The sequence below is a fragment of the Oxyura jamaicensis genome, chromosome 11 (assembly GCF_011077185.1).
Source record: "Oxyura jamaicensis isolate SHBP4307 breed ruddy duck chromosome 11, BPBGC_Ojam_1.0, whole genome shotgun sequence".
NCBI classification, from domain to species: Eukaryota; Metazoa; Chordata; class Aves; order Anseriformes; family Anatidae; genus Oxyura; species Oxyura jamaicensis.
The window spans coordinates 1,776,127-1,795,564 of record NC_048903.1 but is presented as its reverse complement, the minus strand read 5'-3'; the positions used below and the strand labels follow the sequence as shown (position 1 = coordinate 1,795,564).

At 56.0% G+C, this 19,438-nt stretch overlaps 2 protein-coding genes across 5 annotated transcripts in view; both read left to right on the top strand.

Annotated features, from left to right (window-relative positions):
- NUP93 (nucleoporin 93) overlaps positions 1-8,882 on the top strand; it is an 82,859-nt gene extending 73,977 nt beyond the window's left edge. For all 4 annotated transcript variants that reach the window (XM_035336366.1, XM_035336369.1, XM_035336367.1 and 1 more), the window contains one exon: positions 4,103-8,882. In XM_035336366.1, the coding sequence (XP_035192257.1) occupies positions 4,103-4,213 (111 nt within the window). In that variant the 3' untranslated portion in view covers positions 4,214-8,882. The remainder of the gene's footprint in view (positions 1-4,102) is intronic.
- Positions 8,883-9,127: 245 nt separating this feature from the next.
- Positions 9,128-17,870, top strand: SLC12A3 (solute carrier family 12 member 3). Its single transcript, XM_035336365.1, has 25 exons — positions 9,128-10,701; positions 10,819-10,950; positions 11,140-11,215; positions 11,346-11,441; positions 11,751-11,890; positions 12,040-12,150; positions 12,222-12,333; positions 12,441-12,571; positions 12,711-12,795; positions 12,925-13,079; positions 13,451-13,558; positions 13,648-13,771; positions 13,860-13,961; positions 14,037-14,192; positions 14,272-14,371; positions 14,479-14,590; positions 15,068-15,208; positions 15,319-15,425; positions 15,538-15,620; positions 16,165-16,266; positions 16,371-16,482; positions 16,574-16,660; positions 16,998-17,133; positions 17,379-17,446; positions 17,630-17,870. The coding sequence occupies exons 1-25, from the start codon at positions 9,901-9,903 to the stop codon at positions 17,769-17,771; spliced, it is 3,519 nt and encodes a 1,172-aa protein (XP_035192256.1). The 5' UTR covers positions 9,128-9,900; the 3' UTR covers positions 17,772-17,870.
- Positions 17,871-19,438: the final 1,568 nt, after the last annotated feature.

Here is a 19,438-nt window from a genome sequence, read left to right as displayed (position 1 = left end):
AAATACTCCATGAGGCAAAAATGAGCTCAGCTTAGCTGCCATGGGTTTTGGTCTCATAGCTCTTACTATATTAAAGCTGTCATAGGCACTTAAAAATCAAGGCCAAAACACTCATCCTGTCCCTACAGATCAGGAAATATGTATCAGCTCCTATATGAGAATGAAAAACAACTTGGGCCTCAGCCAGCATTTTATCCAGGCTTCAGACATCTGCAAAAGTGCCTTTGATCTGTAAATTTCAATATTGGTGGAAGTCTTTGTAGCATTTTAAAATTACTTTAGAAAATTAAAGATGGGAGTTAACGATGCAGCTTTTGTCTTCAGGGTACAGCCCATGTGTGAGTTACAGGATGCTGCCTTGCAACTGCACTTGGACTCTAGACTGGCAAAACAGGAGAAGGATGCATGCTGCCTAAGCTTCTCCCCACCTTAAATTCTGTTGTGAGTCCAGGATAATGCAGTCTCATACCTGCTCTGTGTGTTCACAAGGATGGCTCTGAGCAAACAGCCTGAGCTCCTTGCTTTTCAAGTGAGCCTTTTATTTCAGTGTTGTGATTGCAGTGTTGTGCCTTATGTAGCAACATCTACCACCTGTTTGGGTGTAACCCTGTCAGGTGTCATCTCAGCATGAGTAGCATGACAGCTGATTTATCGAGCTCAACACCCTCGAAAGTTTTCCTCTTCAGGCATGAAGTTTTGTTAATCAAGCTGCTGGCCTTGCGGTGGGATCTCGTAGCAGTAGGGCATCGCTGGTGGTAGAGGACACTGGGGTTGACGAGCGGATCTCTGGCTGCAGGGCGCAATAAAAGCAGTGCTTAACCACCAGAGGGAACAAGTGCCTGCTGCGTCTGCACGCAGGGGTGTGATAAGAGAAATAGTTGAGTGATTATAATGTCAGAAGGGAGCGTGAATCTTTTGGTGTAGGATTAGTTAAAGAAAATCTATAGGCTTGAAGCTCTCAGCTGCCTGGTTTGCATGTGCCGAAAAATATCGGGCAGGGATACATGGAAGGTAGGATAAGAACAGCTTTAAGACATGCTGCCCTGCCATGCAGAATCTCCTCTGACAATGTGGGAGTGGGAAGCTAGATCGTGCCAGTTTCCCTGCCCGGGAAAGAGCTGGGGGATGTAGAGGTGGAAAGAAATGAGGGCATTTCAAACGTGGGGAGGTGTTCCTTCAGCAAAACCTTCCCCATTCAGCCGAGCAGAGATGGCAGATGCAAGCTTCTGCAGGCTGTGCTCGGCAAGTTTCTTCTTTTGAACTTCCTTGTGGGAAAGGCAGCTTTTCCTTTCTCTGCAAGGAAGGAAATTTGGGGGGAAGTCACTAACACTGTCTGGTCTTCCAGAAGCTTTAACGGTCTCAGTGCATTGTCCAGTAGACAGTGCAAGCAAAAAAGCACCTTTCCTTGAGCAGGTCTTTGAAATCCCTAGGCTTTCTCTACATCCATCCGAGCAGAGAGATTCATCAGAGGAATTTGAAAACACGAGGTAGTAGCTGTTCCAACTCTGAGGCTTGTTTCACATAGCAGGGAGCAGAATCCCCCCGAGTAGGAACATACAGCTCTTAAATTTGCCCTCTGGTGCCCAGCACTGCTCTGCCGACTGCCCGAAGTGGGACCCTGCTGTGGCAGGTAGGGAGCAGAGGGAGTTTTGTAGGAACCGTGTGCACCCAACAGCCGGGGCAGGATGGAGAGGGAGAAGTACCTGTAGAGCCCTGTGACCCAGTAAAGCTCTCTGCTAAAACATCTCCTATTCCATTTCAAAGTCAAAATGTGCTGTATTCAAAAATTAGCAAGTTTGGAGTCAGAGACGGGTTTTTAAGAATCTTCCTTTACTTCACAAATTACCTAAGAAATTACCTAAGCTCTGTTCTGAGACTTCTATATATATAAATACACACATACATATATTGACACATACATCTAGGCACATTCACACATTAATTGGCTCAGGGAATGAGGGAGCGAAGTCCTGTCCCACTTGGCCTGATCCACTTTGTCAGATTTCAGGCAAAGATTGCAGTGAGCCCAGACTGTGGCGCTGGAAGCTGTCACTGCCAGCCGTGACCCAGATGCCACCAGTGTGTGACAGCGGTGCCTGAGCTCCCCGGCCTGGACTGGGGTGATGAGCCCCCTGCAGCAGCCCAAGGGCATTATCGGGGTGGCAAAATTAGGTCATGAAAGGAATGGAATTCCGGTTTGTTTGTGGTCTTATTTTAAATCACAAGTGACTTTCGCGTTCATTAACTAATTACAGCCACCAGAACACGTAGACCCCTGGGCCGCTCTTAACCTCTGCAAACCCCTGTTCTTGCTTCCCGAAGGACTGCTGCTTGCAACCCCTCCTCTTGTTTTGACTTTTAAAAATAGACTGGCTCCAACATCATTGCTACCAAAGAGATAAAGGGAACGGTAATTCATGCTGCTCCTGAGCCCTTTTATTCACAGTGAGAGGTTTTGCCTCTTTAGATGTCATTAAGAACCAGACAACTCGATGTGCGTTATTCCACCACCACCTATTTTGATGTCCCCTAGAACACAGCAGGTTACAAGTGATGTACACAACTCTGTGTAGCCCGTTTGGAAGCAGTAAAAGAGGAAGGGTCACCATCACTGAAACTGACTTTTAAGGCACCCTGTTGAGCAGGCAGTACCTTGGCGTTAACTGGGTGGTAACAGCTCTGGAAACCGCACCGGAAGCTGGGAGCAATGGGGTCAGACTCCGTCCTGCTTCTTGTTCGGGAGGCTTCTGCTGTGCTGCACTGCCTTCTGCCGCTCCTCAGCTGCAGCACGTGAAGGGAGGAGTGCTGCGCTGAGTCGCTAGCCCTGCTCTTTGCAGCTCCAGGTATTTGTCCTTAGCCAGACAGGAATGCAGGCCAAGGTGGGAGCTCTGCCCTGTGTTTCTGCCAGGCCCTGGGGCTTTGCAGACAGTCATAGCTCTCTTTCAGACAGCACAGTGGAAACATGAAATGAAACGGCTGTGGTCTCAGTGCTAAATAAAACTTACTTCCCTACCCCATGCAGCGTCTTGAAACAATCCCATCAGCCGAGCAACCCAGCTCTTCCTCTTATCAGCTTACAAAGCTCATCAGTTGCCACCGGGTAACCGCCTGGTTTAATAGCACGCGGAAGAAGGGGTGAAATTGCCCAGATGGCTATCAGAGCTGCTGTTAACGTTCCTGGCCACGGAACGGCCTTCAGTCACTCCTCGGTTTGTCGGTCCCTGCTGTCAGGTTCACCGTCCGCGTGCCCAAAACAACCAACATTGCTTCAGCTTTCCCCACAGTCAGCAGACTGAGGGAGGATTTGAACAGTAGGATCTTCCAGCAGAGTAATTTGGAGCTGTCTAATATTTAAGAAGGAAAGCACTGCAAGCAAACAAAACGGTCTACATGGTCTGCCATAAAAATTCAGGCTTTCTGTATCTTCCTGATGCCCGCCAGCTGTTGGATTGATTTCTCCCTTTAATCTATTAACGGGGAAAAAAATGGGGAAAAAAATCCTAAATTCCAGCTGCGACAGCCTCCTGGGTGCACAAGAAGAGGTTTTGGTTACTTTAGCCAAACCTCCACAGGTACTCGGTACGCTTCCTTTCGTCGTGTTACGGATTGAAGAGCTGTCAGTGTGTTGTAGGTGAGGCCAAAGACCTCAGGGTGTGCGTGGCACGGCCAGTTTGCTTGTCGTGCTTGTGCTTTGAGGGTGGTAATGCAGCATTTCAGCAGGGTCCTTTTTTTATTGTTATTTTGCCAAGTGGGAAAGAATCGTGTTGCTCAGGGACAGACCATTTGGTGCAGAGATTGAAGACGATTGCAATACAGTGATGCTCCAGATTATTGAAAACATTTTTTTTCTTGGGTAATTTTAAATAAAAGGGCATTTTTTAAGCGAGTGGACGACTCACCATGCTTAAAATGGTTGGAAAGGGAAACAAATCAGATTTCCATCCCCCTGTGGAGTTACGTTACCCAGAGGGCAGTTCCCAGTATAAAGATTATATCTGCTTGTTGGAAAAGGCAAGTGCTTAACTCGTGTCTAACTCAGCTTTCATGGTGTTGCAGGGTGTTTTAGATACTCCAGTAACTGCACTTTATTTTTCTATTCTAGCAACTTCGATCTCAAGCTCGTGCCCTGATAACGTTCGCTGGAATGATCCCGTACAGAACGTCTGGAGACACGAACGCAAGACTGGTGCAAATGGAGGTCCTTATGAACTAGCAGAGCAGCTTCTCTTAGGGTTGCAGCAACCTGTGCCTGTCGTTAGTGTGTCCAGGGGTGGGACCAGTGCCGTTTTGTATCCTGTATTTTTGTTGATGGAAATAAATTTCTTTGATTTCTATTTGTTTTTGACATTTTCATTTTCAGTGTTTGTTTTTTTTGTGTGTGTTTTTAAGTTTTTATTAATTCTGTTTTAAATTGGTTTATATTTAGAAAATCATTCTCGGTGAGTAAGCGGGCCGTGCAGAGAGAAGTCAGTTCTGCAGCAGGGAGGTAAACGAACAATTTTGTAGCGGAAGAGGAAGTGCAGAGTAAGAACTTTGATTTAATGCTCAGCTGGGAAATTTTTGGCGTTTTGTTTTTTCGGATGCATGTTAAATGTTGCAAATGTGTTTGATACACCACACGTGGTGTACTGCCGTCCGTCTGTCACGTTGTCTTGTGGGGAGCAGTGTTTGTGACACAGGTGAGCTCCGCGTGCTGCAGACTCGTTTATGTTTAAGTTGCTGGGTGCCTCAGGTTTGCACAGCTTTGCAAATCCTGGAGCTCTGCTCAAGCTTTTGCAGGAACAGCTGGGAGTGGGGACAGGTATATCTGGACAGGAGACGTTTTGTAATTGGCACGTGGGTTTTTAACAGTCGAGTTCAGAACGGTCCCATGTTGAGTTCCCCAGGGGAAGCAAGGAAGCTGCCCGAGGAGTCTGAGTGTGGGTGCTGTGGGCAGGGACAGGTACTGCTCTTGGTTCTGTGGGAAACCTGTGTTCCATTCAAGTGAGGGGCATTAAATAATGGCTCCTTGGCATAGTTGAAGTGTTTAGAGCTACAATTAAATTGGTGTGAAAGCCCTGATACATTACAAGCTTTTTTTTCCTGCAGCGTGAATGTCGCTGCCTTCACTATAGCTTTGAAATGAAGTGGGAGGAATGGTAATTACTGCTCTTACTGCTCCCGACACACCTACCCTTCGGCACTGGTGCTGTCTTACCCTCGCTCCATTTGTATTACTGGGACATGAGAACATGTGCACTCCTGGATAGGCAACAAATTGTGGGAGCTGATTTCAGCCTTTGCACGTGGAGTTATTGTGGGGGAGAATTAACGTCCATTTCTTGCAGTAAGTGTAACCTGCACTATAGGATATTTGACTGACTTCCTCGTTATTTCTCTACCAAAAACGTTGCAGTGTCAGTCTAGCCAACCTTTTCATCAGGAATGGCTTGCCAAACCACCCCAAAACATGTCTCACGGCCTGAGCAAGCTGGCTATTGGGGACCCCAGCAGCATAGCTAGGGACTGCATGTGGCACTGAGAGGTCCCGTGGCATGCTCAAGGCTCTTTCGGCTGAAGGATGGTGACGTGGGGAGCCCTGTCGGTCAGACAGGCTTAGGAGCGTGTCCTGCAGCATGTCCTTTCTCCAACTGGAAGGGAAGATGAGAGGCCTCGACATCACCCCGCGAGTGAGGGGGTTTGGTGAGTTACTGGGAGGTACTGGTGGGCCCAGCAGCGTCAGCAGGTGAGTGTGGGGGGCTTTGCTGGTGATTCATTTTGCTGGCATTTGTGTGAATGCTTCTCGGTGTACCTCAGCTCCAAAATTCATCTGCTCTTGAGACCGAGTCCCCAGAAGGTAGGTGGCAGAGCAAAGCATTTCCTGAAGCTGGCAGAGAAGCCTGCTTGGCCTTGGTTGCCCCACGTGCAGCCCTGCAGGGTAAAGCCAGCTCCTAATTTTCCTTGCTGGCACTCAGCCCCTGTCCCTAGGTTACTCCCAGCACCAGAGCACCTTGCCGCAGTGACCAGCGGGCCCGTGCCTGTCCTCGGGCAGCCTCTGACCCGAGCAAGAGGGACAGTGCTGCCAGAGCCTGTGGTGGAAGGCAGGAGGCCGCCCTGCCTCGAAATGCTCTGTCTGTGCAGACAGCTGCTGTTTGTGGGACCTTGTTTTTCTCCTGCCATCCTGCTCAGCTGAGCTCTTGTGCTGGTCCCTTGTAAGCTGAGCAGAACCTGAATTGTTTCATATGTTGTCCTAAAAGCTCTGAAGGGCTTTCTGCAGCCTGCTGGCAGAGGAAGCAAATCCCCTGCAGGGATTCCAAGCCCTGCGACCAGCCCCCTGGAGGTAAGGCCCAGCACCGTCTGAGACAAGATGTGAGAGGCTGCAGGTGTAACAGGAGGTGCTGTGGACAGTTGGGGTTCATTTATTTCCTGCTGATTCCCTGTGATTTCTTCTTAGGTCTGTGCAGGTGGTGGATATGGCAGCAGAGCAGTCCTCCCATGGTCCCAGGAGCAGCGGGCTCCAGCCTGGACTCAGCAAGCCTGGCTCCCTGCACGGCTTCACGGGCTTTGCTGCACTGAGGTAGATGCTGAATAAGGCACCCCCGTGGTTTTCCAGATGTCACTGTTTGCTCTCCGCCTCACACCTTCTGACGTCTGTCTTCATGCTCTTCTGGAAAAAAAAACCTGGTCATGTTCCCTCAGGTTTCTGACCCAGGCGTTCTGCTGCGGGAGTGGAGTTGGTAACCCTCTGCACCTTCGTGCCTCAACTTACTTATTCAACTTCATCTGCTGCAGGGTTTTTTGGGGATGTCATTAAATTCATACGTTGTTTGGAGCAGCCTGCTTGAAGGTATCGTCACCGACCGCTCCCTTTATAACAGGGAGGAATTCTTGCCTATGTAATGTAAGGCTATCAAGAGTGACCCCGATTTTCCATGTGCAATTACTTCGAGCAGTATTTTCTCATTTCCTTTCCCAAGCTAGTGTCATCCACGTCCTACAGAGCTGGCTGTTGACACGGAGGGCAAGAGAGTGCCTTGGTGTGAGCTTTACCACGGCCCTTTTAAAACTGATAATTCCAGATGCTCCACAGGAGCCTGCATAAAGGTTGTGGAGCTGCTGCTTGTCCATCACACAATTCCTGATTTCTAGCCATTGCTCCAGGTATCACGATGAGGATGTGGTTTTGCTTCCTTTGTGTAAATAATTGAGACATTGGGAATGCTCCTTGTGCATATAGAGGGCTTGGGAATCCTTGGACAAACCCGCAAAGGCCAAACTGAACATCTGAGCGAGTCAGCGGGTGTGATCTGCCTGGCAGAGTTCATGGCAGAAATGGGTTCTCATCTGAGAGCTGAATTTACTCTTGCTATAAACTGACAAAATGTCTCTGAGGTCAGCGGAGCTCTGCTCCTGCGTACTAAAAAAAAAAAAAAAGCACAGATTCATGCTGCAGATTAAATGTAGGATAATTTGCCTGTGCCCTTTCCTGCTGCAGGACTAATCCTCTGCAATAAGGACTCTGCAGGGAGAAGATGAATTGCAGCCTGGGGGGTGGCTGGCTGCTTGGGATCGAATGCAGCTCACTGGAGTTGCTAGAGAGGACTGAAAGGAGGGTGAAAGGCGCATGTCTCTGGGCGTGCTGTCCCTGCCCAGATGCAGCAGTGACATACAGGGGATCCTGGTCCGTTGTCCGGGGTTCTCATGGCTCGTCTGTAGTGAAACACCCATGAGTGCCGTGATATCAGCCTAACAGTGCTTAAAGCTTAGAAGCTGTTAAAGCTTGAAGCCCTCTGTCAAGTGAGGTCTTGGTTGATGTGTTCTGGGATTGCAGGGGAATTGCAGGGAAATTTGGAAATGCTCATTGTAAATGTCTGGCTTATGTTACCTGTCCAGTAGGAGGGGAGTTAAATCTCTGCCAAGAGCTTAATCGTGGGCTGCTGGTAAAAACTAAATTGAGCTAATAAAGACAGCTAGCTGCTGTCTGCCAACAAGCAGAGAATCTGCTGAAACGTGCCTCGAAGGTCCCTGCCTACAAACTGCCATGGAGCTGGCAGATACTGGTGGGTCCTGTCCTCTTCTCAGCTCATTTTTTGGTGTTTTCCCCCAGTAATGCTCTCTTCTAAGTGTTTTCACAGTGACATTTGCAGCATTATCGCTGTTTGGCTCGTCTAGTCAGGTATTTGCTGTCTGGAGGAGGATGGGAAGTGATCCCTTTGGCCCACCAGGTGAGGCTGCCAGCAGCTCCCTGAATAACCACCTCTTTTCTCTTTCCAGGCTTCCTTCCCTGCCGTGTGGAGGAGACCAGCCCTGCTCTGCGCGGTGCGGTCGGTGTTAAATCCCTGCTCGGTGCAGTGCGTTCGGTGCTAAATCCCCGCTCCGCTCGCGTGGCCCGTGTCGTCCAGGGCGGTAGGTTCCCACTTAACGGAGATAGAAACGGGACAATTACAACTTCAGTAAAGACCTGGAGGAATCCAGTGCCTTGGCAAACTTTAAAAGGAGCCAAGTATTAAGCATCGAACCATTCCCTGCCTAACTAGATGAAGGTTCATTTGAGGCCTTTAATAGTGGACCAGCATCTCGGCCCCAGCGCTCTCCTCATTCTGCTCGTGGCCCCCCAGGAGCTGCCGCCGGCGCGGGACGGCCCCGGTATTGTTGCTGCAGCTGGTGTTGTGAATCAGGCCGACGACAAGCGCATCCTACTATCCGGCTATTTCACTACACCAGGGTTGCATCATACCACTTGCTTCGCTCTTCGCCTGCCGTACGGAGTCCTCGTGCCTCTCCTGGAGCATCTTCCTGGAGTGCTTCACATCCCCCATTTAAGAGGTTCCCTGCGATTTGTGCCGTGTGGGGGCAGTTAATGTTTCCTGATGAATTAATGATGGTCTGAAATAAAGAAGTTGTTCCAGGCACGAGTCTGCTGCTGTCTCTGTTGTGGGCAGAGGCTGACGTCCACCTTGCAGGAGGTCTTGCCTGAGCTGCTGGCCTGAAGCTTTCTCTTTGTTGCATCTCCTTGCTCTCCGCATAAGCAGAGATTGGAGATGTACCGAGTCTGGGCAGTTCTCCCTGGTGTCTCCAGAGCCCTGCGAGGCAGAACCTGGTCCCTGCGGGGAGCTGCTCACCTCCTGGCACTATTTGGGCTGGGACCAGGGGCAGAGTTTGGGCCTTACGTGGGTGAGGTGTGAGCTGTGCAATAGCAGACACCGGGCTGTTCTACGGGGAATGCGGCTGGGTCCTGGTGGCTTCCATCTTCATCCCCATGTGCTTGCAGGTGAGTGGGCTGCTGGGCTCCTCCCCAGGAGATCCAGGTTCCCCCTGGGGTTCCCCCTGGAGCTCCAGGTCCCCCAGGAGGGCTGGGTGTGCAGGGCTCGTGCCACGTCCGCTGGGGACAGCAGTGGCGCCAGGGGTGCGGTTGTATTTCGCACCATCGTGCAAAATACAGGCTCTGCCTGTCCTCAGCTCCCCGGGGAAGCAGCTCTACACTGGCCGCGTGTGATTGAGGGTGGTGTCTGCCCACACACAAGCAATGCAAGAGCAAGTCCTCAAAAAGCAGGTTAAAATTTGTGAGTGCAAGAGGCAGCCTGAGGCAGCGGGCCAGGCAACCCGAATTTTCCATTAACTCGCAAATAAGTGAGGTGAAATTCCAATGGGCTGCAGCGTTGCCCTCAAATTTTATTGCCTGCCTTGTTCGCTGTCTTCAGCGATCTTATCTGTAATGGCCTTCAGTGCACACGTGACACCCAGCTCCGTATAAAAGGCGCCCATCCCTCCCCCGGCCTCTGGCCACCGTGAGGCGAGCGGCTGCGTGTTTTTTGTCAAGTGGGGAAGGGTTAAACGAGGGCTGTGGTTTGGGGGAGATTTGGATCGTGGGCACTCAGCAGTTCCCCCGTCCTGGGGTCCAAAGGGGTTTCTTGTTGGGCTATGGGACTGTGGGCATCTTTGTCCCCAGCCCCGGGACATCTCCCCCATCCTGTGGTTTCTTACCCCCCCATTTCCTCTGGTTTCACACATCTGGCACAGCTCAGCACCGCCAGCAGTGGCCAAAATGATTTATGGGGTCTGCAGAGTCTGGGGCAGTACCCTAGGGCAGGGGCAACGTGCGTGGGACTTGCTGCTGTTTTCCATAATAAATCCAGGTGGGAACTGAATGTTCCTGGGTCGGGGCCCGAGGCGACCTCAGCACCGTGTTTCTCTGCTGCTCTGTCCTTGGGACTTAATCTCAAACCCGTTATCACAACCCCGATCAGGCACTGGAAGCCAGCAATGCTGATTATGGCATTTTTGATACCTCCTCCGGCTATTTTTTTTCCCCTGGCCAGCTCGGGGTGGTTCGAGCTGATCGCGTCCCCCGTGGCGCTGGAGGGTGCCGGGTGGCTCGCCCTGCTTTGGCCGGGTATAAATCCCCCAAGCCCGACCCTGGCACTGCAAGTGGGATCTCGGCAGCCGAAAATGTCCGAGCTGCCCTGCCCGGAGCCCCCTGCCCGCTGCAGCGGCCGCTTCACCATCAGCACCCTGCTGGGCGCGGAGGAGGCCGGCCGGGCTCCCTGCGAGGCCGCGGGCTGCGAGGGCACGCAGCTCTCGGGCAGCACCCTCTGCACCAGGACCTTCGGCTACAACACGGTGGACGTGGTGCCCGCCTATGAGCACTACGCCAACAGCAAGGGTGTAGGCGAGGCCAGGAGGGGGAGGCCCTCGCTGGCCGACCTCCGCTCCGTCCTTGAGGTAAGGCCGATCCTGATGTCTCCCGGCTGTGCTCTCCGCTGGGGCTCTGCCCGGGTGCCGGGCGATGCTCCTGCTGGGTTGGCTCCGTGGTGACCCGCAGTCCCCTCGTCTCTGCAGCCCGACCCGGGCCACCTCTGCGTGCCGGTTCCCCAGCCCCAGCCCAGCGACGGCCTCCCCGACGCCAAGGAGGGGCCGGGCAGGGCCCCCGCACCAGAGCCCGTCCGCTTCGGATGGGTGAAGGGCGTGATGGTGAGTGCGGCGTGTTCCTCTGCCCATCATGGTTTTTTTCCTGATGTGTCCATGTTTTGTGACTGTGCTCCAAGCGGTCCCCCTGCCTTCCCTGGTGGTGGTGGCGTTAACTCAAGACCAGCACGGCCCTGGCTGTCCCCAGGTGCCACCTGCACTCACAGCCGGTGTCCCCATCTCTGTCCCCTGCAGATCCGCTGCATGCTCAACATCTGGGGAGTGATTCTCTACCTGCGCCTGCCCTGGATCACGGCCCAGGCAGGAATAGGTGGGTGCCCTGACAGGGTGGGGGGACGATGGCACCAGGCTCCCCACAGCCCAAAACGCTTGGGTGCAGGTGGGGATGGGACTGCTGGTGGCACCCGGCTGGTGGGTGCGATCGGTCCTCTCCCGCGCAGCCCTGACGTGGCTCATCATCCTGATGTCGGTGACGGTGACCACCATCACCGGCCTGTCCATCTCCGCCATATCCACCAACGGCAAAGTGAAGTCAGGTACCGCGTCCCCGGCCCCACAACCCCGCCGAATGCCCGAAACCTCCCCAGGGAGCAGGTTCCTCACAGCCTCTGCTGATGCAACCGCCCCCAAACCTCCCGGCCCTTCCAAATCACCACGCCGAGTGTTGCAGACCACAGCATCCTGCTGGTGGCCACCATCTCGCAGGGAAACACCGAGCAGAAAGGAATTTTGGGTGGCTTTGCCGGCAGCAAGTGCCCCTCGGTGGCTGGTTCCTGTTACCTCCGTGGCGGTTTTGGGGAGGAGCAGGGGGAGGCAGCCCCGCCACTGGGTTTTCTGCGGCGCAGGGGGCACCTACTTCCTCATCTCAAGAAGCCTCGGGCCGGAGCTGGGCGGCTCCATCGGGCTCATTTTTGCCTTCGCCAACGCGGTGGCCGTGGCCATGCACACGGTGGGCTTTGCAGAAACTGTCCGGGACCTCCTGCAGGTGAGAACGTGGCTCCGCGCCTCCCGGCGCCCCAAGTTAGCAACCGATATGTGGGTTAACGCCGGTAACCAACCCTCAGCTGCTAAAACCTGTGGCGGTTTGCCACGGGGAGGTTTGCTTCCCGACCGGTGACGGAGCCCCCTCCCCAGGAGCACGACTGCCTCATGGTGGACCCCACCAACGACATCCGCATCATCGGGGTGGTGACCGTCACCGTGCTGCTGGGCATCTCGCTGGCCGGCATGGAGTGGGAGGCAAAGGTAGCGCTCGCACCCTTGGCCGGCCCGGCCTTCGGCCCAGGGGAGCCGGCTGCCTCTTTCTGCTCCCCCAGGCCCAGGTCCTGTTCTTCCTGGTCATCCTGGTCTCCTTCGCCAACTACCTGGTGGGGACGGTGATCCCGGCCACTGCGGAGAAGCAAGCCAAGGGCTTCTTTGGCTACAGAGGTGGGTCCACCATGGGCCTGGGCTCCATCCAGTGCTGTGAGAAAGGGTTGAGAGCAGCCAGCCGTGCAGAGCTGGGTGGAGATGCTTCTCCTCTGCTTCCTCCCCAGCCGACATCTTTGCCCAGAACTTGGTGCCCAGCTGGCGGGGACCCGAGGGCTCCTTCTTCAGCTTGTTTTCCATTTTCTTTCCATCGGCAACTGGCATCTTGGCTGGGGCCAACATTTCGGGTGATCTCAAGGTAGGTTTTCACCGTCCCCACGCGAGCTGGCAGTTCTCAGGATGGGAAGCTGGATGGGCGAGAAATTCGGGTGGGCCAAAACCATCACTGGCAGTCCCCAGAAGGCTGCTTTGCTTCTCTCTGCACCTCCCTCGGACAGGATCCTGCTCTGGCCATCCCCAAGGGCACCTTGATGGCCATCTTCTGGACCACGATGTCCTACCTGGTGCTGTCTGCTACGATAGGTGAGCATGGACAGGTGGGATCCCCATGAAGTGGGGAGGAGAAGGCGGGCGGTGGGAGCCAGGAGCGACGCCCCAGCGTCTTTTGGGGCTGGTGGGCGAGCACGACACGAGCATTGCTGTGCCCTGCAGGTGCCTGTGTGGTGCGGGACGCCTCGGGCAGCCTGAACGACAGCGTGCCGCTGGGCTCACCGGGCTGCGAGGGGCTGGCCTGCGGCTTCGGCTGGAACTTCACCGACTGTGCCCAGCGGCAGAGCTGCCCCTATGGGCTCAGCAACCACTACCAGGTGCGCCCGGGGCCTCCTTGGCTCCGATCAGCCAGAATGAGGCTCTGCTGCTGGCTGCTTTCGCTCTGCAGGCGATGGGTGGGTTTCCTTGGCCATCAATGAGCAGCAGCAGCCCACGCGCTGGGTGCCCAGCACCCCAGGAGGGGCAGCACCCATGGTGGTGGGAGATGTGTGCTCGTGACGTCCAACGGGGATGTGCTGGGGGAGCTCGTTTTGGTTGGGACTTCAGAAGGCACTGGGTGTCAGCACCTGGATAATTTTGATGTGGAATGGAGGCAGCACTGAGGGAAGGGGCTGGGGGCTGGAAATCCTTTAGGGGCAGGGTGCAGGATGATGTGCAGGGGGGTCCTGACCACCGGGTTCTTGGGCAGAGCATGAGCATGGTGTCAGGATTCGGTCCCCTCATCACAGCAGGGATCTTCAGTGCAACCCTGTCCTCTGCGTTGGCCTGCCTCGTCTCAGCCCCCAAGGTCTTCCAGGTGAGGGCCGGTCCCTGTCCCCATCCCCGTCCTGTCAGCAGAGATGTGGAGGGGACGTCCTGGTGCCTCTCACGCCTTTCTCCCTGCAGTGCCTCTGCAAGGACCAGCTCTACCCTCTCATAGGCTTCTTCGGGAAGGGCTATGGGAAGAACAACGAGCCCATCCGCGGCTACGTGCTCACCTACATAATCGCCGTCGGCTTCATCCTCATCGGTGGGTGCTTCCCACCCCAGGCCCAGCTCGGTCACGCACAATGGCCCTGGCACACCGATGACCACCCTGTCCTGCCCTCCTCCCACAGCCGAGCTCAACGCCATCGCCCCCATCATCTCCAACTTCTTCCTCTGCTCCTACGCCCTCATCAACTTCAGCTGCTTCCACGCCTCCGTCACCAACTCCCCAGGTGGGCCCCGGCCCGGCCCCGGTGGCCGCAGGTGGAGGGCAGCCGGTGGCAGCCGCTGTCTGTGTTTGCGTGCAGGCTGGCGACCCTCCTTTCGGTATTACAGCAAGTGGGCCGCGCTCCTCGGCGCCGCCGTCTCGGTGGTCATCATGTTCCTGCTGACCTGGTGGGCGGCCCTCATCGCCCTCGGCATCGTTGTCTTCCTCCTGGGCTACGTCCTCTACAAGAAGCCAGGTGCGTGGTGGCTCTGGGGACAGCCCTGTGTCCCCCCGGGGGTGTTTGTCCCCGTTGCTGACCCATCCCCTCTGCGCAGACGTGAACTGGGGCTCCTCCATGCAAGCCAGCTCCTACAACATGGCCCTGAGCTACTCGGTGGGGCTCAGCGAGGTGGACGAGCACATCAAGAACTACAGGCAAGGGGGCCTGGGTTTGGTGCCGCGATGGAGGGGGAATGGGGGCTGGCCAGGATGCTCGGAGAGGCTCAGTGCCACCCCACGTCCTCTCCTCTCACCCCCCTTAGGCCTCAGTGCCTGGTCCTGACCGGGCCCCCCAACTTTCGCCCGGCGCTGGTGGATTTCGTGGGCACCTTCACCAAGAACCTCAGCCTGATGATCTGCGGCAACGTGCTGATCGTGAGTGGGGCCGGGCTGGGCCCCCGGTGCAAGCTCCCCAGCTCGTTAGCAGTAATGATGAAGAGCTGGGGAGGCCCTGAGGGCTTCCCCTCGCCTAGCCCGGAGCAGTGTTGCTCCTGTAGGGCGAGGACATTGGTCAGAGGACAGGGGAGGGGATCCCTCTGCTCTTGCCCAAGGCATGGAGGAAATGTTGGTGCCCAGAAGGTGCCTGGGCAGGTTGCTCTCCATCTGGTGTCACCAGCACCAGCATTTGCCACTGTGCAAGCACTGGAGTTGGGGCTGAAAACCAGAATTCACCATTTTTCCCCGTGTGATTACAACTTCCCGAGCATGCAGTGCTTAAATCTGGGTCTTGCCAACAATTTGGGGAGAGAGGAGCTGGAGCTCCTCAGCAACCAAAGCACAGGGGACAACAGGGGACAACGGGGGCCGCTGGTTGTGCGAGTTGGCCGTGCCCCTTCCCCTGCTCCCCACCAGGGCCCGCGCAAGCAGAAGATGCCCGAGTCCAGGCTGACGTCGGACGGCCACACCAGGTGGCTCCTCAAGAGGAAGATCAAGGCTTTCTACACCGACGTGCTGGCGGAGGACCTGCGAAGCGGCGTCCAGATGCTCATGCAGGTAGGGCCACCCTCGACCCTCACTGTCCCCACCTGGGGGGGACACGCCGTGCCTGCAAGGTGGGCGTCTGCTGCAGGAATTAATTATCCCCATTGCTTTCCCCCCCCGAGGCTGCCGGCCTGGGGAAGATGAGGCCCAACATCCTGGCGCTGGGCTACAAGAGGGACTGGCAGGCGGCCGCACCGCAGAGCATGGAGGATTACGTGGGCATCCTGCAGTACGTGCCCTGGGGCTGCTGACCCGCCACCTGGAGCGGTGTCATGCCGAGCTGTCCCCACCCCGCTGATGAGGACAGCCGCCACCGCCAGCTGCCTGCTCTCTCCTTGCAGCGACGCCTTCGATTTCAAGTACGGCGTGTGCCTGCTGAGGATGAAGGAGGGGCTGAACGTTTCCCGAGTGGTGCAAGCTCACAGTGAGTGCCGAGAGATGGAGCCCATGGGACTTGTCCCCGCTCAAAGGCCACAGTGGGATGTCACCGCCGGGCTGGGGATGGGTGTGCGTGTCCCCAGGGCTGCTCGGTGACCGTCCCACACAGCCAGGAATGGGCCTGATTTAACATCACCTCTGGAGTGGTGACACGTGTGACAAGCTGCACGGGGCTCGGGGATGTGGCACTGATGGGGACCGTTCCGGTTATGGGGTCTGGTGCATTGAAGTGGGGCAGGACGCTGACTTTGGGTGCTCCCGGGGTCGTACCCCACTGCCCGTGCTCCTCTCCTCCCTCCCCATTAACCCCGTGGGGCAGAGCCTCGGGCACCGGTCAGTCCTCAGCTGGGGCTGCCCAGAGCGTCCTGTACCTGAGGGTTCGTTCTGGAGAGCTGGGCTTGCGCCCGGGGGGCAGGATTTGAGCTCACCAAGGACAAGAGGATGGTTTACTCACCCCATAATGGAGCAGTGCTGTGGGGAGGCGTTGGCAGCGGGGCCTCGCTGATGCCGGCACGTGCACGTCTTCGCAGCAGACCCCGGGGAGCTGGCGGCCGAGCAGCAGGCGAGCACCGTCTTCCAGAGCCAGCAGGGCAAGAAAACCATCGACATTTACTGGCTCTTTGACGATGGAGGTGAGCTCTGCCCCAAGCTGTGGGAGCAGGCAATACAAGAGGACGGGAGCACATTAAAAACGCCCTGTGAGCATCCCCGGTGTGAACGCGGCCGTGTCCCGCAGGGCTGACGCTGCTCATCCCCTACCTCCTCGGCCGCAAGAAGCGGTGGGGAAAATGCAAGATCCGGGTGTTTGTCGGTGGGCAGATCAACAGGATGGATGAGGAGAGGAAGGCGTACGTGCCAGACCGAAACCGTGCGGGTGCTCCAGCTCGGCAGCTGGGGCGCGTCCCCGATTTCTGGAAATTGTCCCTTTCTCTGCTGCAGGATCGTGTCGCTGCTGAGCAAATTCCGCCTGGGCTTCCATGAGGTCCACGTCCTCCCCGACATCAACCAGAAGCCCCGGCCAGAGCAGTAAATGCATCCCCCTGGCTACCCACGACTCCTCGTGCTGCGCACAGACCCCCTGATTTCGGCACAGAGGGGCCCCACGCTTTGCAGCGAGATGGGGCCGGGCACGTGGGGCAGGAGGGTGCTGCCGTGGGCTCACAGCCACCTTGTGCTGGGAAAACCTCTATTTCTATGTATTAACATAAGTAATAATAAGAGGTAATATAAGTAATAACAAGTAATAATAAGTAATTCCTGGCTGTGGTGCACTCAGGGAAAAAGCTTTGGCAAAAAATGCAAGGAAGCTAAAAAGTTCCCCATGTATATTTCTAATAATTCGTACTTTGTCCTCGTCTTGCAGCATCAAGAGGTTCGACGACCTGGTCGCGCCCTTCAGGCTGAACGACGGTTTCAAGGACGAGGCCGCGGTGAGTGAGATGAGGCACGGCTGTCCCTGGAAGATTTCCGACGAGGAGCTCCACAAGCACAGAGCCAAGGTAGTGCTGGAGCGGGCCGGGGCGAGGCGGGCCGGTCTGCGAAGGGTTTCCTGCTTTTGAGTCCAAACTCGGTGGGTCTGGAACTCCCACTCCGCAGATTTTCAGAGTGCAAAGTTCTTGCAGCCAGGCGTTCCTGGGTTGCTTGAGGACGACGCGGTGGCTCGCCACGGGGCCGTGGTGCCCCCTGCAAGGTTATTTCCTAAATACTAGGTTATTTTCCTAAGCCCTCGCTGCTTGCTCCGCAGTCGCTCCGACAAGTGAGGCTGAACGAGATCTTGCTGGAACACTCGCAGGACGCGGCGCTCGTCGCCATGTAGGTGCTGGAATCCCCCTGCTCCCCTTCCTTGCAGTCCCTTGGGGCCCGGACCCCCCGGTGGGATGGGGCAGCACTGAGAGGTCTGGTCCCAGAGGGGGTGCAGGCACTTATTTAAGGAAAAAAGCTGCAAATTGTTGCCGGAGGCGGCCGTGCCCTCGCTGAGGCGGCCCCGTCCCGCAGCACGCTGCCCGTGGGCAGGAGGGGTCGCTGCCCCTGTTCCCTCTACATGGCCTGGCTTGAGAGCCTCTCGCGGGACCTGAGGCCCCCCGTCATTCTGACCCGGGGAAACCAGGAAAATGTCCTGACCTTCTACTGCCAGTGAAGGCCCCAGCGCCTCGCCGCGGGAACGTTTCAGGCCAGTTGTGAGCTGGGCGACTCAGGGGGGGTTTGGGGGAGCAATGAGCACGCACGGCTGGCAGCAGCGGGGCCCTTCTGGGAACCCCTAACGCATGGTGCTGCTGTGCTCTTATAAAAGCTCGTTTTGCTGATCTTGGTCCTTTTAGGCTGTACGTAGCCGTAACACAATGCACCCCCCATAACGCAGGTGCTGCCCCCATCAACGCCACGCTCCCCAGCTGAGAACCACCCCAGCGGGCTGCAGAGAGCAAGGTACCTGCCAGCCCGGGGGCAGAGAGCCACGGACAGAAGAAACCTGCCCTGCACGAGGCAAAAAGGAGCGTGGCTTCCCAAACCTGCACCCCGGCCTCCCGCAGAACAAACACACGACTCCGTTCACCTCGCTCGTCGCAGCGTTTACTGATCGCCACCACCACGATTAGAAGTGCCAGTAGAAAAATAAAACTTTGCACGGATTTCTCTCATACAGAGATTTCTTCGTGACGGTTGTGGTTATGTGAGGGGCGAAGTCGGGCTGTCCCTGCGCAGACCAGCACGTGGAAGTCAGCTCGAGCAGCGGAAGGTTTCTCGGCGTGGAGTTCCCTGCTGGGCTCTCAGGACACCTCGGCATTTCCATTTTTTTTGCCAGCTCTTTACAGCTTTTGACAAGTTTGTGCTGCAGTAGAGCAGGGATTTTCTTCTCCCGAGCAGTGGCGGGGTACTTACCCAGCCCGGTGCCACAGCTCTCAGTATTTCTAAATTCCAGCCTTCCCACATCCTGCCCGAGCAAAGCCGCCCGCCACCTGCTGTAGACTCAGGGGATTCCTCTGCTTGAGGGTGAAGGGAACACCGAAACAACGTGCTGAGAGGGAGGAACCTGCTTTCACAGAGTGCCCTGGTGCTTCAGCTCGGAACTACACCGCCGTGTTTGGGTCTGGTTTCACTGCAGAGGGAAGGCAGGTGGGCAGCTGGGGATGCCAAGGTTCCTGGTGTGCTCCGCGATTACCAAAGGGACTCACAGAGCTCGCCCCCATCACTAAAACCCACCAAGAGAAGGCAGCACCTGACCTTTCCCCTCTTCTTTAAAAGAATTCCCTGCACACTTCACCGCACCCGGGCACAGAGCGGCACTGCCAGGACAGGCACGCAGCTGCCAGACCCACCCCGTCCCGCCCCAGCCCTTCGAACCCGTCTGGGAGAGGACAGGAATGAACTAATGAATTAAGCCAGGTGCTCCAGGCACAAGCTGTGCGTGCAGCCGTTTGAAATACGCAGGAAGGGGAGGGAGATCCAAGCAGATCGCTCGTTATTCCTGCTTTTCATTTGGGGCAGGGTGTTGTTGGAAGCGCAGAGGGGAGCGGCCCCACAGGAGCCCCACGCCGCAGACCCAGGGCTCAGACCCTGCCCAGCTAAGGAGGAGGATTTGCATGGAACTCCTGAAACGCACAGCTTTATTCCCCGGATTGACACGGGCTAAAATGCAGCGTATTCTCCTTAAAGCTCCCGAAAACCAACTTTCTCCATCCACTGTTCAAGAGAAGCTGAAGAGAGAATTCCACGGTGCACGTGATCCCGCTCAGGGTTTTTTCATCACCTTGGTGGAAGACAACTGGCCGTACGAGGGGATCAGACACGGAGGGCGAGCTGCTCTGG

What these genes read in the sequence shown, in the direction of transcription:
- SLC12A3 (XM_035336365.1), top strand. Translation starts at nt 9,901, where the DNA reads ATGGGACTGTGGGCATCTTTGTCCCCAGCCCCGGGACATCTCCCCCAT. An exon ending in GATTACGTGGGCATCCTGCA is followed by an intron (nt 15,426 to 15,537) that starts GTACGTGCCCTG and finishes CTCTCCTTGCAG; the next exon opens with CGACGCCTTCGATTTCAAGT. An exon ending in GACGCGGCGCTCGTCGCCAT is followed by an intron (nt 17,447 to 17,629) that starts GTAGGTGCTGGA and finishes CCCGTCCCGCAG; the next exon opens with CACGCTGCCCGTGGGCAGGA.